The sequence below is a fragment of the Lampetra fluviatilis genome, chromosome 24 (genome assembly GCF_964198595.1).
Source record: "Lampetra fluviatilis chromosome 24, kcLamFluv1.1, whole genome shotgun sequence".
Classification (NCBI taxonomy): Eukaryota; Metazoa; Chordata; class Hyperoartia; order Petromyzontiformes; family Petromyzontidae; genus Lampetra; species Lampetra fluviatilis.
In genome coordinates this window covers 6,769,276-6,788,259 of record NC_136298.1, presented here as the reverse complement: position 1 = coordinate 6,788,259, position 18,984 = coordinate 6,769,276, and the positions used below count along the sequence as shown (strand labels likewise).

At 46.5% G+C, this 18,984-nt stretch overlaps 1 protein-coding gene across 1 annotated transcript; it reads right to left on the bottom strand.

Annotated features, from left to right (window-relative positions):
* Positions 1-101: 101 nt before the first annotated feature.
* LOC144941099 (beta-1,4-galactosyltransferase 2-like) lies at positions 102-16,827 on the bottom strand. Its single transcript, XM_078867582.1, has 5 exons — positions 16,597-16,827; positions 14,512-14,699; positions 13,886-14,008; positions 2,959-3,063; positions 102-231 (listed from the first exon to the last, which is right to left on the bottom strand). Exons 1-5 carry the CDS (start codon positions 16,774-16,776, stop codon positions 102-104), a joined length of 726 nt encoding a protein of 241 aa, XP_078723708.1. The 5' UTR covers positions 16,777-16,827.
* Between the last annotated feature and the right edge of the window lie 2,157 nt (positions 16,828-18,984).

Below are 18,984 nucleotides of genomic sequence, written 5' to 3'. Positions count from 1 at the left end.
ACAGACTGTGGAAGTTAGATTACAGATGGTATCTGGGAGTTTCAAAACCCAGGTCATACCTGAGTCAAACCTGGAAAGGTGGACACACTAGATCCCTACTTCTAGGGGTTGCCGACGTTCACCGTGACATTCGTATAGAGTGGGTAGAGTTTTTTTTCCACCAGCAAGTACTGAAGTGAGTTGATGCCGTCTTTCCACATCGTGCTGCTGGTTAACTGAAGCAAGTTGAACCTATACACACGCAGCACACGCACAGCACACGCAAAGACAAAGATTCGCCATGTAACTTACAAAGGTGGTTGTGGAAAGGCCAGAATGACACACGAGCATGTGGGTGTGGCCAGAATCTCGCCCCGGCCACCTTTGTCTCTCGAGTGCTGGTGTATACACAATGCATTAGATACTCATTTAGGACTAAATCAACTGAGTGGAGGTTCATGACCAGTCAGCATAATCATCACCACTGTTAGACATAGTTTGGTATTGAACCCGGGTGACTGGGTTTACAGCGCAGTCCACTAAACACGGTGCCGTTGCTCATTGAAAACACACACAATATAAATTGAAGAAGCCTACGACCGCATCACCAAGAATGCATGCTCCTGATTTCATCAGACCTCAGAAGCAAAGCAGGCTTGAGCTCGGATAGTGATTATCAGGCGTCATAGGTTCCGTTGTGGGCAGCAAATGAAAGTGTATCAAAATACATTGTACTGTATGTACAACTATGCTTCAAGGAAATCTTTGACGAGGGACACCAAGACACATCAGACAGAAGCAGCATTGCATTATTCTACCATCTACTGCCCTCTACTGACAACTTTCAGGGCTAACAAAAGGAATGTTTAAAATATTGCTGGCTTGCGCTCAATCCGAAAATCGGCGCCACTGGTCTCGTGTTGATGCCACTATGAACGGCAGGCAGTCCTCGACTTACGAACATTTTCTATAAAAATTTGTTTTTAACATTGACTTAAAACGTTAATTCTCACTTGCTAATTGAACAGCGGCACTATTTTGTTTCGCGATATGTAATGGGTCAACCTCGTGCTGCGAGTGTTTGTGTGGGTGGGCATTTAAATATACGATACATTATTTTGTTCTGACTTACGAACGGGTCTCAGGAACGAATTGTGTTCACAAGTCGATGACTGCCTGTACTAGGGTATCAGCTAACATGGGTGAAGGGCGGAGAGGGAATATTTAACATCTTCAACATAAAATTGTGATGCTATAAGAGCAGACCTGGTAGGTCAGGCGTCAACTGTGCAATTGCTGAGGAATCTGGCAGTAAGAAGGAAGCAAGGGTGATGATGTGGGCTATGGTAGCATCAACGACATTGATTTCACGATTTCGAACTTGCCTTCGGAGTGCCTCTCCAGCCACTTCGAGGCTTCTGAAGGGTGAGGGTGGGACCCTGCTGTTCATTGGGGGGATTCTGCTGCCGTGACACCGGACTTGCAATTAGGCCTCGGCAAGGTAAGGTAAAAGTTAAAAGGTAAAAACAACGAGCCTATCTTTACCCTACCTTTTACCTTACCACAATACAATCACTCTACCCTACCTTTTACCCTTCAGCAGGTAAGGTAAAAGGTTAAAAGCAACGAGCCTACCTTTTACCCTACCTTTTAACCCTTACCCCATACAAATTACCCGATTACAGGGTATATACTAGGGAACTACTACACATAAACAAGGTTTATAACGGTAAATTCTAGGTAGAGCGCTTTAATCATATAGAATACTCTCGATGATTCCAATTTTACACGCTTTCTTTTAACTCACTCTGTTGTTGTCATTGTTATCATTGTTGTAGTTGTTGTTGTAGTTGTTGTCGTCGTCGTTGTAGTCGTTGTTGTATCCTAAAATCTTGTAACTACATTTTTACTCACTTCCTAATGTGGTATCGACTGCAAACTTGGTATACTTATGTCATACTTATGACAACACTATATTCTATCATAAAAAAAGTATTTTTAAACATTCATTTTGTATATGTTATGTTTCGGGTTGGGTCTAATTGTCGACGCTCAACTGACATTGGCTGTAATTGCCCACGGCCCCTTACGCTATAGAAAGCCTCGGGGCCACTTCCTGGAGTCGTGGAGTTCTTCCATTACTAGTACATTTAATAAAAGCGTGTTTTTAAGAAAGTTTTAAAAAAATATTACTTATTAAATGGAGGCCACGGACTGCGCCACGGAGCTTTTAGCGGTAAACAAGGTACCATATTTACCGGGTAACACTTTGCGCTACCTTTACCCTACCGGGTAATTCTTCCGAGCTACCTTTACCCTACCCTTTACCTTACCCCTTGCCAAGTCGACACCTTTACCCTTTACCCTTTTACCTGGTAAAAAGGGTAAATTACCTTACCTTGCCGAGGCCTACTTGCAATCCACAGGCTACAAGTTCCATTTTCCAGTGCAGCAGTTAAAACAATGGGAATGCTTTTGTTTGTTTGCCCGCCTCTCTGCTCCCAGCAGTGAAAATGCGTTCACCACAGTTAGTCGATCTGCCGATCGCATGTGATAAGAGTAAACTACATGTACTCCCACCTTTTCCAAGACATCCATCCAGCATTGAAGACATCGACCCTCTCGATAGAACTCACTCTAGTGGAGGGCCTTCCACCAGCAGTAACATGAGACAGTAATTTAATGGGCTGCACATTTACATTTACTGCTCATTATTGGGGCATGGGGAACACCGGATCACCCCATTTAAAGCTTGCTTTTGGCTATTTCTGATTTGTATATATCGTGGCTTCCTGGTCTAAAAGCAAGATGATTGTGTTACTTCACAAGGATCATAGGAATCCATACAATGCCATTTATTTTCCTCTCGTTTCTGCTCATGCAACTGAACTGTATTCACGCAAATGAACTGTGTTCATGCATGTGAACTGTGTTCACGCAACGCACACCACGTGCTGAGCCTATGCTGGTCAAACTCGCCTTTGTGGGTTCGGCTCGTTGTTCTTGTCCTTTGTGTGCTTTATCATTCGGTATCGGCCAATCTCGCCCGATGGTCGAGAGATGTGCATTCCAGTCAGATACACTCTGTGGGGGGGGCGGGGGAAGGCAAAAGTGGAAAATGCAACTCCATCCTGCCTGAAACATCACAACTTGGGTTGCACCCTTTAGAGGTACAAACAACATTCATGGTTAGGAAAGATATCACAATACAGTAAAACCTCGTTATTTCGGTATTTGATCATTCGTAATTGGGGATAATTCGGCACGGCTGCGCTTTCTGCAAATATATAGTACGAGTAATTCACCATGAGCCAAATTACCGTACCGAATGGTCCAATTTCGGCATACACGTGGAGCGACGCCGAGACGATTCCCCACACCAACAGCCCCCAGGTCCGGTTCGCGCCAGCTCTTATGCCTCGTCTGGTTCGGCCACGCCCCTATTGTCGAATTCTCCTCACCGCACCTGGCTCTGTCAATCTCTGCCTTTATTACACTTTCCCGCCATTGGATCCCGTGCTCCCCCTCACGGGACCCTGTCAACGTTTGTCCCATCAATCATCATTGGCACGTCCATTAGTAACCATGGTCCCGGCAACCATACTGTCCCTCTATGGCTCCGTACTGTCTTTACATATATGCAGCTATGTCCTCGTCGTGTCCTCCGCAAGTGCCCAGTCATCTTAGCTATGTTTGGGGAAACCAAAGCTGCAGCTAGCTGACCGAATCGTCATGATCCTGGCCGACACGTGACTATAGTCACACCAGTTACACCTCCTGCCCAGGGCTTAGGCTCCTGGGATGTGGAGCCAGCACTCCGTGTTCTTCAGCTTAATGTGGAAGGACTATCAGAGGCTAAACGTGATGTCATTCATGAAGTAGCCACTTCACACAATATCGACATCGTCTGCTTACAGGAGACACATGTTTCTGACGACCAAGCAGGGAGTTTCGAGATAGCTGAATATGACCTTGTCTGTTGCTCACGTCACCCAAAATATGGCCGTGCAATGTATGTAAAATGTGAACTAGTTGACATCGAACTGCTGCCGCCCTATGTTATCTGTGGTGCTGTGCGCATTGACTCTTATACTGTCTGCAATGTATAGAAGCCACCAAATAATCCATAGGGTATACCATTCAGTCTACCCAGGTTTCAGCATTCTGCGATATACGTTGGAGTTATTAACAGCCACCATACACAGTGGCAATATGCAGTGTCTGATGACAATGGCGAGGTGCTTGTGGAGTGAGCATCACAGTACGATTTTCACTTGGTACACGATCCTAAACAGCATGGCACCTTTCACTCGGCCAGGTGGAAACGCGACTATTCACCGGACCTATGCTGGGTCAGTGCAGCTCACGGCCATCAAATGCCAGCATCATGCACTGTTCTGAACAACTTCCCCAGGAGTCGGCACCGTCCATCATTATTCCACATCGGACTTCAGCTACCCATCATCACGAGCACCTTAAAACCACGCTGGAACTTTCGCAAGGCACAGTGGACAGACTACACTGCAGCAATTGAGTGCATCATCGCCTGCATCCCGAGTACCATCTCAAAAGATGACGCATGCTCACGCTTTATGGGGGTATTGACAATAGCAGCCACAAAGACCATACCACGTGGTGTTTGTGCCATCTATACCCCGAGTCTTGATGCTGAGTATGCCGAACTACTTCGACAATATGAGGAGTCCGGCGACCTGGAGGTAGCGACTCATCTTATTCACACATTGTGTGGTGTGCTCGCTGGGAAGAATTAGTAACAAATACAGACTTCTCCAATTCAAGCAGAAGGGCCTGGACACTTGTCCGCAAACTCGGTGCTGCCCAGAAACCCCCAGCATGCAAGCACCCACTGGTTACACCTAATCAAGTTGAGAATCACCTGGTACAGGTAGCCAAGACCAGTTGGGTCAAGGCGCACGAGTGTAACGTACGCCATGAGTGGCGGAAATACCTGCATAATGAAACAAAACGCCATCACGAGCCTTTCACGACTGCCGAAGGGCACAGTATAGGAAAGGTAAACTCTTTTTAATTTCACAGAGTAATGCCCACTGAGCTATTCACTTATTTTTCAGAAACAACCTGGCCACGAATTATAGCTCAACAAAGTGGCCTATCACGTGGCGTGGATATTTATAGCCGCATAAATAATCTAACTAATCAAAATGTAATCAAAATTGAGATTATTTAGATTATTTTGTTTAGGTCATGGACTCCCTGCGAAAAGCTGGTGCACATTCTACCAATTTTGTGAAACATCAGCATGGAGAAATTGGTAACTTTGACAATGGACTTTTACTGTAATGAGGGAGCGCAATCCAGGGGACACCAGAGGGTAATTAGTACGAGCACGATGATGTCATCGGGATCCAATCCTATGGGGGGATATGATCGGGCTGGAGAGGCATTCGGGAACCCTCGAAAAGGTTCCCCAAGGGGGTGTGGCCAGAGGCGTTGCTTAGCCCCGCCGAGGGGGATATATGGAAGATCGAGGGGAAGATTTGGGGTCGGTGTGGGAGCCTGGGTTCCGGACGGCGGCGCTGCCCTTCTCCTCCTCGCCACGGGCTACATGGTGGATCTTCCCTCGAAGCTCGCCTCCGCTTCCAGCGCGCCGTCAGCCAGCGGCGAGGCCGGGAGAGTGGAGTGAGCCTCGCGGGAATGCGGATACAGAAGCGCCTCGTCCACGGGTTGGGAGAGTGAAACCATCGGGAGGGAAAGCGAAGCATTGTGAATGAAGAAGCACTTGTAGTGAGCTCTTATGGAGACGGAGACGTTGTCGTAGAGGCAACACGGGTTGCTTTTATTAACTAACAATAACTATCTTAATGATCCCTCTCTAGGGAGGTACGGCCTCCGGGCTATCAGGGACTTATACTCTGCCCTCTTAACTCTTAGTCCTCCGGCTAGCAGTGCCTAGGGGAGACTATCTGACCCGATCCAGCCAAGGTACGGGTCTCGACCACTTGTCCCAGCTCGACCCCGCCCTGAGAAGGACGTTGGTCTCGAGGTCCCAGGGTCCTGACTAGGGAGGCTATCCTGACCCGACCCAGCCAAGGTACGGGTCCGACCACTGGTCTAAGCTCGACCCGGCCCTTACAAGGGCAGCGGGCTCGAGGTCTCAGGGTCCTAGTCTAAGTGGCCTTCAGTCTTCGTAACACTGCCTCGAGCTGTAATCGGGGTGCCCCTTTTATACACCTCCAGGTGACCCTCCGCCCCTGGTACTGCCCCCTTTCTGGAACCTTCCAGAAGATCTTGGAAGGCCCCCTCCCAGCCCCCCACCTGGGGTATGGGAGGGGAACCTACCTCCCTTGGGTCCGGCTCCCTCTATATCCCCTTTGTACTCGCTGGCACACCCTACCGACTTCTGGCTGCAACTGCAGGTAAGTGTATTCGGCGAACGGCAGGTAAGTGGATACCGGCGGAATGTGCATACGCGATCCGACGTTACATGTACGTACGCGATCCGACGCTACACACCCAACAAGCATCGTTGTGGAAATACTTTATTACTCTAACACCGGAAGCAATTCTACCAAGATTTGGTGTTTTATGAAACGCCAGTTTTGTGTTAAGCATAAGCAATTGTTCACTGTTGATCATAATTATTAGAATTCGATCATTTTAAGGGCAGGCTATGAATTCAGGTGAGTCAGTTGTGAGCTGTATGTGTTTAGACTGCAAAACACCCATTCGATTCATGGATCATCAATATTTAATATTCATATTGTGCCTCCATGTAAGGGAGGGGAAACGAGCAAGAATCACAGGTAGGCGCACGATTGGCCACGTGGGATAACACGACCACGTGTTTTTTAAGTGAGGGGGATAAAAAGGGGAACCTGAAGCGAGCGATCATCTCAACAAGCGGCTGCGTGGGCGGACGCACGGCAAGACTGAGGGCAGAGCCGCAGCACGAGCGCTTGTTGAGGTAATCGCTCGCAGGTGTGGGCGCGGTCGTGCTGCTGCGTGCTGTGGAGCGTGAGTGGTGGGGGACGCGAGAGAGTAATCAAGGAGCCGCAGCATGTGCGTGTGTTAAGAGGCAATCGCTCGCAGGTGTTAGGCGCTAGCGTGCCGCTGTCCGCTTCGTTAGCTTTGTCTGTGGTGTAGGCTAACTCCGTGCGGAGGTGAGCCAGCAATTTAGCTATGTCTCTCAGAGAGGGTGCTAGCGCGAGGGGGCCGATCACCCGGTCGGCAGGGGCCCAACAGGAGCCAATCGACGTGGTGAAGAAGGGAGTGGAGGGGGCGGATGTCACGCCCCTCCTGCCCAGCGAGGGCGGTGGGGTGGACGCCGGCCCCCACAAGTGCAAGTACCAGTCCTGAGTGTGTTTAAAATATCTGCTTTAGCTGCTGTAAACATAGGTGGTTCTTGTCATTCCTGTCTCTTACCACTAGAGGCCGACCGAAATTCGGTTTCGGTGCCGAAAGTTGGCAAATGGCCACTTTCGGCATACTTTCGGTTTTGGCCGAAAGTCAATTTTTTTACTTTCAGTTTACTTTCGGTTTCGGCCGAAAGTAAATTTTTTACTTTCAGTCTGGTTTCGGCCGAAATTGATATTGACTTTCGGCCGTCAACTGAAGATCTATTTTTAGAATATAACGCTAGTTGTTCTGCCTCACGGCAGGTGTCTTGCCTCACGGCAGATGTGGGGCGTATGTACACAGGAATTTCCTGTTTTTGATGCTAAGTTTGGTCACGTGACCAGGAAGTTGCGATTTTAGATTCCCACCACGCGGGCGTCCGCCATTACACATAATTCAAGATGGCGGCACACATCGCGTCTCAGTGAAGCCAGCCGCAATTGTCCATTGTGGGACTTTAAGAAGCATTGTCTGTAAGTTCGTTTATGTTCTTATAATATTGGCAATGCTGTTATAATGTTAGAATGACCGTTATAATGATGTAAATGCCTTTATAATGCTGTTAAATTGTTATGATAAATACGAGGCCTAGTTAACAACGAAGCCTGCAACTTTCCTTATTGTGAATGTTACTTGTAATTTAATAAGTCGAGTCAAACTTGTACCCAAGTAACTTTATTGCGATCTGGAGAGCAAGGATGATGAAATGTCTCATTCATAGTGCAGTGTTATGTGTAGTACTGTACATCTGGGGTGCAGTGTGATGATAACACGGTGTGCCTTTATGTAACACAGCAGCTTATGCTCTTGTATAGCTATTCAGTGGTAATGTAGGTGCCTGGCCCATCCAGGATCTATTGTTTAGAAACATGTTATCTAAGACAATGTTATGATGCTGTGGTGTTCATTCATTGTGTTGGTGTACTGTTTTCTTACCAGTTTTATCTCGTTAAATTCAATAAATGACGTTTGGAGTCGGATGTTCATCCTGGCTCTGAGGGTTTATTGGACGCGAGGTTAACTACTCAGCGCACAGCGAGGCCGAGACACTAGTGCTAAGTCTATCAGCCGGTCAGTCGGCGCTAGGCAATCTTATGCGATCGGCTGCATACACACACACACGTCAGCAGCAGCAGCTTGCGAGCGAGGTTTCAGCCGCAACCATGGTCTGGGGCCATAATTAAAGGACGTCACGCACCTAGGGGGGGGCAGCGACTGCGTAGCGATTTGCCCGCTGCGCTGCGAACCTGGCGGCCCAAATTCGATTCCCGCTCACGGCCGGTGACGATTATTTGAACCGGTCCTGGGACTCCCCTAGGTCGACTCAGCCTCAAACGAGTAAGTGGTGTGGTATGTCAAAATCGCCACTGGGGAGACAAAGGCGGCCGGCCGTGGTGAATCCAAGTCCCGGGCGAAGCCGGGTAGTAAAGCTAGTATTTCATAAATTTTGTGACCGGTAACTTAGGTTATATACCTTTCTGTTTCGGTCTTGGTCGAAAGTGTAATTAACCTTTCGGTTTCGGCTTTGGCCGAAAGTAAATTTTTCACTTTCGGTCTGGTTTCGGTTTCGGCCGAAACTAGAAATTCAGTTTCGGTCGGCCTCTACTTACCACATCTACAATAAAGAATACCACAATAATAACTGCATGTGTTTTTGCACGGTGGCAGATAAGCAAAATGTACGCACTTCCTCAATTCACATAACCCACCAGACATTCTATTTTCCATAGCTCATATTTCAGCTATCTTTTCATTATGATTCACCTTATTACGTACATTAAGTACATTAAGCTAATGTACATAATAAGGCCCAAGCTGTGGACATTCGCTCAATACACATAATACATTACATACATTACTAGCGGGAAGTACCGAGCATTGCCCAGGGGAAAAATATATTTCAAAACTTAAAAACATAACATATACATACACAAATACTAAGCTATTGTGAAAGCCCGGCGTGCGGTTTGTCTGTCCATTTGTCTGTCAACAAAATTACAAGTCAAAAAAGTTATAGAAAGTGGGGGGTAAATAGTTGAACTAAAAGGTTTCCAAAATTGTCAACCCCCCTCCCACCAGCCTATTCCCATTTCATCGATACCACAAATCCTCACCAGATATCGATTCTCGCCACTCCCGTATGCGGGTTGACGCCACACACTTCATGATCATCCCCCCCCCCCCCCCAATACAAAAGTCTATTTTATACGTTTTGCATTGTGTACAGTATGGGAACTACCCACATGCCAAGTTTCAAGTTTGTAGCATGTTGGGAAGTATGCTAAACATTTCGAACAGACACACATATCCACAAATTTCCCTTTTACATATATGTAGACTAGCTTTACTACCCGGCTTCACCGGGACTTGGATTCTTGTCTTGGATTAATACACGGCCTACGTGGAGGGTTGGGGGGGTGGGATGCGTGACGTCAGCAGGCACACTGCGTAACGCTGCCGCATGCGGGTGGCATGACAGATGTGATGTCACCGCTCACTTGCGTACAAAATATATGCATTATTGCGCCCCCCCCCCCCCCAAATACAAAAGTCTATTTTTATATTTTTTGCATTGTGTACAGTCTGGAAGCTACCCACACGCCAAATTTCAAGTTTATTGCATGTCGGGAAGTATGCTAAACATTTCGAACAGACATACATATTCACAAATTTCCCTTATATATATGTACTTTAGTCTCATGTACGACATCAAGTACATAGATTATATACACTGATGTGATGCACGTAATACGTAATACAGTAAAACCTTGGATTGCGAGCATAATTCGTTCCAGAAACGTGTTCGTAATCTAAAGCACTCGTATATCAAAGCGAATTTTCACATACGAAATCATGGAAACTGAGATGATTCGTTCCACAACCCAAAAATACCGTATTCATATAAAAATTATTAATACAAAATAACTTTTTTTATTTTTATTATTTAAATTTTAAATAAAGCATATCAATTTAATTAATTAAATGTAATCGTGGCTGGTGTGAGGGAGACGAGAGAGAGGAGAGGAGGGTTATTGTGTAGGACGACTTTCACTTGAAGTACAGTTCCTAAAGAACAGTCACTACACTTGGACACAAAATAAAAAAATGCTTTGCGCACACACTCGTGGTCACAACACTATAGTAAACAGTATACGCTCGCACGAATGTTGACTATACGAGTGAGGCACGCTGACTGAGACCGAGCATGGGAGACGATTACCCACAATCCCGCAGCGAGAGAGAGAAGAACCATCGGCTCAGTTATAACGTGACGCTCGGCAGACAAAGCGTATACTGTACATACTACAGTACTCGTGTAATAATGTTCCAGGAGACTGGACGCCGGGGTTTGGAGGCACACGTATTTATTCCGTGTCGGTACAGCACAACACTGACATACCACACTGGAGGGGGTATCGGCCCCCTCACCCATCTAACTGTGGATACACTCTCTAGCTACGCCTAGCCTACCCCTGGGTCCTCCACTAACGGGCTAGGGGAGGCTAGCTAGCCGACACTGGTAAGTCGGGCTCACGGTACCCGGAGTCCCAGACCAGCTCTTACAAGAGCTCTGGCTCTCGGGACCACGCCGCTGGCTCGATCCTGTTCGGCCCTGATAAGGGCGGCGATCCAGGGGAGTCCAGGGCTCTATCTACGACGATCTTCAGTCTTCACTGGTTAGCTTCAACATCTCTCCCCGAGCCCTCCGGCTCATCCCCTTTTATACCAAAACCCCCGCTGAGGGGTGGGGACCCGGGGGATCCCAGCTCCGAGTCAGCCCCCCAGGCTGCCCGATGCGGACGTCGCTGGGAGCACCTTCCCGTGCACCGACATAGCCACGCCCACTGTGTTTCTTTCCCATCTGATCCCATTCTATAACAGCCCCTCCGTAACACCCCTACACTCGTATTGCAAGACCTCGCTCGTTTATCAAATTAATATTTATTTAAAAAAATTGCTCATCTTGCAAAACACTCGCAGACCAAGTTACTCGCAATCCAAGGTTTTACTGTACTCCAATTGACGCATTTTTTCATCTTGTTTGAAACCAATCGTGTGCTGCATCCGCATGCGAATATGTTTGTCGGTACCAGTGTGTAAATATTCACAACAGACATGACAAAATGCAATTTAGTTTGGTTCAAATAATTTGGCGATGTTAAGTTGGCAGTGGTGCACAAATACAAAAAAACAAAAACCCACATTTGTCAACAACACTGTGGCCTTAACAAAAGAAAAAAATATATATACAATACTCTTTGGTTCTTTCAGTAAAGTCACGTAGGTAGAAATAAAATAAAACAAATCACGACGTTTCGATCGCAACACAAGTAATCTTCATCCGTTAGAACAACCACAGCAAAGAAAATGCTGAAGTAGGCGAGAGAGCTGCCGTGGCAAGAGGTGATATAGGTAAGAAAGGGGGAGGAGCAAGGGGGGAGAGAGAGAGTGTGGAGCAGGGGAAGGGGAGCTGCGTGAGCGCTAAGGGGAGAAGAAGTGAGGCTGGGGGGGAAGTAGGCGGGGCTAGAAGTGGGAAGCTGAGTGTGGGACACGGGGGTAAAGGATTATGTGGGTTAAATACTTTGAGGAGTAACAATTGTCAATAGGATCGTTGAGCAAACGTACTTACTGGCCAGTCTTAATCGTGTAATGCTCTCAAGTTTAATGGACTGTTTTACCAATAGGTCAATGCAATCGCCATGGGATATAGGTCCCGGGTTTTGTTAATATTTTTGCTGCACGGTGGAAGAACAATATTTTTTATACGTGGACGTTAAAGGTAAACTCTATAAGAGCTGCAGTGGCGACTGCGTAATAAAATAAAGAAACATAATCATATTCCTCACCAAGGATGTCCTCCGCACATTCATTGATGTAATCACGCACTGTCACCCCTCACTATAATTTACAGTTCCATTCTTGCGTGCGGCAATAATGTTCAGTAGCTAAATTCTAATGCCAAGGTCTGCTAGCCACGATTTTTCAGTATACATCCGATGCCAGCCTTGCTACTTTGAAATAAATATGTCCGTACAGGAGAACCAGATAATCACGTTGCTTCATTACGACACAAATATATTTGCACAGCTTATTATTTACAACTCTTTATATACCATATGTAACAAATTAAATTACATACTGAATTCCACAAGCTTTTGTATTTTAATTTATTTTGTCATTTATAATACCCCACAATAATGCTCATGATTATTATCTCTTATGCATTATATAGTTTTGCGTTCAACTAGGACCCATATCTAAAAGAGAGGGTTCTTGCCTATACGTATGCTGAACTTCTGTTGCACCTTACGCAGTCAACCATGGGTAGTGCATCAGCAATGATTTAAGAAAGCTCTTGAGAAAATGAATGTTAAAATAAGTCCTGGGTTTTCTTGTATGAAACCAATTCTGCTGACAAAAATAATTCTCAGAAAGCCATGTTGTTGGTGGGATGTGTAAGATAAAATATTATGGAGTGGCAGATATTGGAAGGGAACTTCTTGTCTGAGAATAGGTTTTCCCCTTTTTTCTGGCAACAAAACAGGTGTTAAGATGTTAAAAGACCACACTGAAACCTTTTACAAGGAATCATGTCTGCATTAACCACAATACTAGTGGTCAGAACACAAACAAAAAACAAACTGTGATAGATTTGCACAGCAATACCCTGGTGTCGACAAACTAAGTTGAGTCTGTGCCAGCAGTTACATTGGGGAAACGAAACGACGTCTCGGACCGTGTTCACGAACACAAGGCAGATTTGAAACATGGCATAACCAATACCTCTACCGTGGCTGATCACTGTTTGAACGCGGTGGGCTCACATGATATTGTCTTTTCCGAGACCAAGGTACTCTGCAAACCTTTGGGCTACCATCAAAGATTTGTCCATAAAGCCATCCAGATTTAAAAACACAGACATAATTTCAACCAAGAAGATGGATACACAATATTAGCCAACTCTCAAATTTCCAGGCCCTATCCGAACTCGGCCCTCGCCGAGCTTACATTTACATTTACAAGCAAATTTCTGGGCCCTGGCCGAGCTCGGCCCTTGGCGAGCTTACATTTATAAGCAAATTTCTCTCTCCAACTCGCTCTCTCCTACTCGCTCCTACAATAACATTAGCTGCCCCGCCCATCTCTAAACCTTTATAAAGAGCCTGCCTCAGTAGATTCCCCCTCTTTTTCACCTGAAGACGGTTGCTTGTGTTGTGATCGAAACGTCGTGATCTATAATTTTTTCTACCTACGTGACTTTACCAAAATAACCAAAGAGTATACTCTGATAATATATGCACAATAATACATAGCTTTTAACGCGTTATTGCATTGCTTGCCGGGTGGACTTTTCGTTTTGTTTCATCAGCACTCCCGAATCAGGGGCAGGGTAACACGGAAAAGAAGAAGAGTGAGCAACACCATGGGCATGACTAAGCCACCAGGGCCCGGAATCAACAATGACAATGCGGGGCAGCCGGGGCAGCACCAATGGGCATCCTTGCAGCTTGGCCGCCTGGCTTCTCACCTGGTAGAAATGTCATCGTCCTCGCCACCCCAGCCCCAGTAGTTGTTGGGGAAGCCGTTTATCTTCTCAAACTGAGCCTTGGAGAGGCCTGACACTCCGCCAAAGATCCTGTTGTACGGGAGTCTGAAAATAAACATTGTCGCGAATGTGATTAAAAAACCTTGCAGCATTTTTCCGGTGCGCTACTTTTAGACTTGAAAGAGAATCATAGTACTATACTTTGTTGTGGGTGTTCGCATAAGTGTTTTGGTAAGCCTATGCACCCGCAATCTTGACAAGACATACACTATATTGCGTGCAATTATACACAAATGATGGCCAATTGTCATGAACAATAACGGAGTGGCAGCCAAGGAATGCAACACATCCAAGAGGACGTCTGTCAAGAAAATCGAGTGATGAAATCGGTTTGTCCATGGGGATGCAATGTTGGATTTTTGTATCACGGGATCCCAAGCGGTGGCGACGGTTTGGGGAAAGCCTTCAACCAGCAGTGGATTGACTATGGTTGATAATGACGACGATGATGAAGAGGAAATTAGAATAGTTGGGCCTTCAGCAGGGTGGGCTCATCCCCCTCCAACCCCTTTTCCCCTTGACACTACGGGGCTGGTGTTGACCCTTACTGGAATCCGAGCTTGTCTACGGCAACAGAGAAGTGCCGGGGGTTGTCATAGCAGCGGTAGAGGTTGCGGTCGTCCATGGGCACCAGGTCGACGTCGCTGAAGATGAAACAGTCGTAGGGGGCGTCCTTGAGGGCCTCCACGTAGCCGATGTTCATGAGCTTGGCTCGGTTGAAAATTCCCTCTCCAAACTGCAGCCACCGCACGCGAATGGTCCAGTTAGCCAGACATTAGGAGGTAGTAGGTTCTGCCAAAGCGAGTGTTTAGTGGATCACCCGAATGTAACGTGTGTGTGACCATGAGAAATGCATGTGAACTACGTGCCGACATTCATATTAACGACCATGAAATCATTTGCAATAACGTTTTACAGACATATTCTTAGGTTTTTTCCGTAAAGTCACGTAGGTAAAATATCAAAATTAATGAAAATAAAATAAAAACAAAAACAAAAATCACGACGTTTCGGAGGCAACACAAGTCTCCGTCATCAGGTGGGACCGTCACAGCCGAATTAGCTGCATCAAGTGAGGCAATGATTCAAGAAGTAATCCCTTATAAGCAAGTTGAAGGGGGGAGGAGAGGGGTGGGGAGCTCATCAGAATGTGGTAGCCAATGAATGGAACGTATCGGGAGGGAGGGGGGCGGGGCTCAAAGACAGCACGGAGCGCCAAGCACAACGCATCGGGAGGGGGAGGGGGGCCAAAACAATGGACGACGGCTTGGACGCGGTTGCCGCTGCACACGCCAACACAATGGACAGAGGGGGGAGGGGAGGTCTGATACACATGATAGACAAAAGAACGAAAATGCCCATGCCGACACCAATGCCGGCTGAACAATGAAGAGAGCACTGCCAAAAAACAACTGGGGATGTTAACACTCGGTAAAGTAAAGTAAAATAGTGCCTGTCAGATAAGATGGTCCAAAAAAGTGTAATTAAGTCTTTTTTGCGTGGTTGATAACATCTTTCCAATGATTACTAAGTTTGTACCCATCATCAGGGTTGAAATTATGTCTGTGTTTGTATATTTGTATGGCTTCGTGTACAAACCTTTGATGGTAGCCGGGAGGTTTGCAGAGAACCTTGGTCTCGGAAAAGACAATTTCATGAGAGCCCACCGAGTTGTAGCAATGATCGGCCACGGCAGAAGAATCAGTTCTGCCGTGTTTCAGATCTGACTTGTGCTCGCGGACACGATCAGAAACATGACGTTTCGTTTCTCCAATGTAGCAATCACCACAAATGCAACTCAATTTGTAGACTCCAGGATACTGTAAGTCAGGAACGACATCCTTCACAGATGGAATCAGCTCACGGATTTTATGCACTGTACTGGATCGGACTTGGATCTTATGTTTGTTTAGAATTTTGGAGATCTTTTTGGTCACGCCTGCTATGTATGGTAACGTGATGGTTTTGGTCGGAGTTTCAAGTGGCTGTTTCTGTGTGGTGACCGTACTATCCGCCAAGCTGTCTCTCCCACCACACAGTGGTGCTATCTTGGAAGTGATATGATCTCTAGAGAAATTGTTTACACGATTTCATAAACTCCTTTCATGACCAGTTCAAGAAAAGAAAATACTGCAAAAGGTTTGCAAGGGGAAATAGGGAGTTTCGAGACGACATTAATTATATAGGGGAGAGTGTGGCACATTATGAATGGACCACTCTTTAAAATATTTCTTCGTGCAGCAATGGAGTAAAGTGTGGTTTTGTGAAGGTCGTTGTGCTGTGCAGTACATTAATGCACGTGTGTACACCACCATGCGATACTGAGTCGGGCCTGTAGGTGGCAGGCAGGGTTATTCAATAACCTGACCTGTCCATCAGTCATGTGGTTAATGGCGACTCGTGAAAATTGCTGTGTGTGACATACGTGCTGTTGCATTTTACAGATTACCACAATAAATGTGTTTGCCCTCGATTTGGAGCACCTACCGACGTCCTTCATTATGAATGTGCAACAAACGGTATGTTGAACATCCACTGTGAAAGTGGACGGCCGCCCATTTATTTTGCGGCTAAAACGCCCGCATTATTTAACCAGGGGGCAGCCACGGATACGGGCGGTGTGTCATTCCTACCTGGTTGACGACGTAGATGCCATACTCGATGGTCTGCTGCTGGAGTGTCGGGTGCAGGTAGTAGAGCCAGTGCTTTAGGTGCTCATCCCGGTGCCGGAAGGGGATGATGATGGCCACCTTCTGTTTGGAGATGCAGTTTGCGGGACGGAACCGGCCACCTTCTTGCACCTTTGGGTTCATGGTCTTTGTCTTTTCCAAGGTCACGGGAATGTTGAATTCCACCAGACGGGGCCCCACTGCATAAATGCATGTGACAAGCAGTGCATTAACTACAAAAATTCCGCTGATACAAATGACCGCTTCCTGACTTTGAGAACCAGTATTCGATTATGAAAACTGTTATACAGTGGATTGGAAACACAGCAAAATATATATTTAAAAAATCTTGTTTCCTTTTTCAAATGTACACACCTTCAAAATCAATACATCAGCTGTATTATCATGAAAATGTAATATATATGTGTAGTGACATCGCGAATGTCACTGTGCAATGCCGGCCCTAGAGAGGCACGGTGTGCGAAGTATTGAAATCGCGGACACCACTTATATGTGAGTGCAGTACCAGCCCTAGAGGGGCTTGGTGAACGCTGACTGACAGCGCTGGATGGCACCACGCTCTGCGTGCAGTGCCGGCCCCTACCTTTGGGTTCACGGGAAGGGGGTTACTATAGGCCGTGGCACTCTGGTTGATCCCAGAGGACACGTGACCATTTGAGTCTACACAGAGGTGGTCACGTGTCAGGTCCGAGATCCTGCTCAAGGATTCTTCCAAGGTTGTCGTGGCCAAGGGCGGAGTCAGCCACGCCGCAGAGGATCCCCGAGAGGGACCGGCTGCTGTTGTTCATCCTGAAGAAATCTACATTCTACCTTCTACGTCCTACAGACTCTCCAACACGTGGACCTGGACCTGAGCTATGGTCCGGTCTGTTGTAGCTAGTTACGGTGTAATTCGTGTAGTTAGCCTGGTGGTCCACCACCATAGCTTGTTATCTGGTTAAGGGGCAGTTACCCCTTTGTGTTGGTATTAATGTGTTGCCTCCAAAGAGTATGTCTGCAACTCAGTTGAACTCACTACATACAGTGAAGGAAAAAATTATTTGATCCCCTGCTGATTTTGTTCGTTTGCCCACTGACAAATAAATGATCAGTCTATAATTTTAATGGTAGGTTTATTTGAACAGTGAGAGACAGAATAACAACAACAAAAATCCAGAAAAACGCATGTCAAAGATGTTTTTAAGTTGATTTGCATCTCAATGAGGGAAATAAATATTTGACCCCCTCTCAATCAGAAAGATTTCTGGCTTCCAGGTGTCTTTTATACAGGTGTAGGACTTGAAATGACACGCGCCATGCGTTTGGTTGCGATGCGAGCGTGCAGCGGACAGTGGGAGATAAATGAGGATATACAGTTGTTGTTGCGCCAATTAAGGGGTGAGGTCATTAAGAGACGCCACAGGTGTTAAGGGTAACTGAGGACGCAGGCCGGTGATTGGTCGAGAGGGTGAGTGGTTGATGACTGGCGTCGGGGTGGCGACGATAACAGGATCACGTGAGGCTGGGGGCCTGGGGGCGAGTAGTGAAGCGGGGGATGACATAATTAATTGGGGCTGATTGGTTCGGGGATAAAGGCAGTGAGCGTATGGAGATACGGGAGTCATTGTTAGTGTTGGAGTCAGAGTTGGAGTTGGCGTTTGAGTTGGTGCCTGGGACAAGAGTGTATAGTATAGGGTAGCAGTGGACAATAGTGTATAGTATAAGGTAGCAGTGGATAAGATTGTATAGTATAAGGTACCAGTGGACAAGGAGAATACAGTATACGGTAGCAGTGGATATAGAGAGTACGGACAGAGTAGCAAGGACGGAGCGAGTACAGCGTAGCGAAGAAGCGGAGTAACGGACCTTGGTGGAGAGAGAGATGGAAAGTTGTGCATTGAAGAGCATGGAGGAACATTGAGTGATGCTGTCGGAGATGTAAACTATATGCGGAATAAAAGGAAAGAGAAAGACAAAGAAGTTGTCGCGTCAGTAAGAGTCCTACACAGGTAACGAGCTGAGATTAGGAGCACACTCTTAAAGGGAGTGCTCCTAATCTCAGCTTGTTACCTGTATAAAAAAACACCTGTTCACAGAAGCAATCAATCAGATTCCAAACTCTCCACCATGGCCAAGACCAAAGAGCTCTCCAAGGATGTCAGGGACAAGATTGTAGACCTACACAAGGCTGGAATGGGCTGTAAGACCATCGCCAAGCAGCTTGGTGAGAAGGTGACAACAGTTGGTGCGATTATTCGCAAATGGAAGAAACACAAAAGAATTGTCAATCTCCCTCGGCCTGGGGCTCCATGCAAGATCTCACCTCGTGGAGTTGCAATGATCATGAGAACG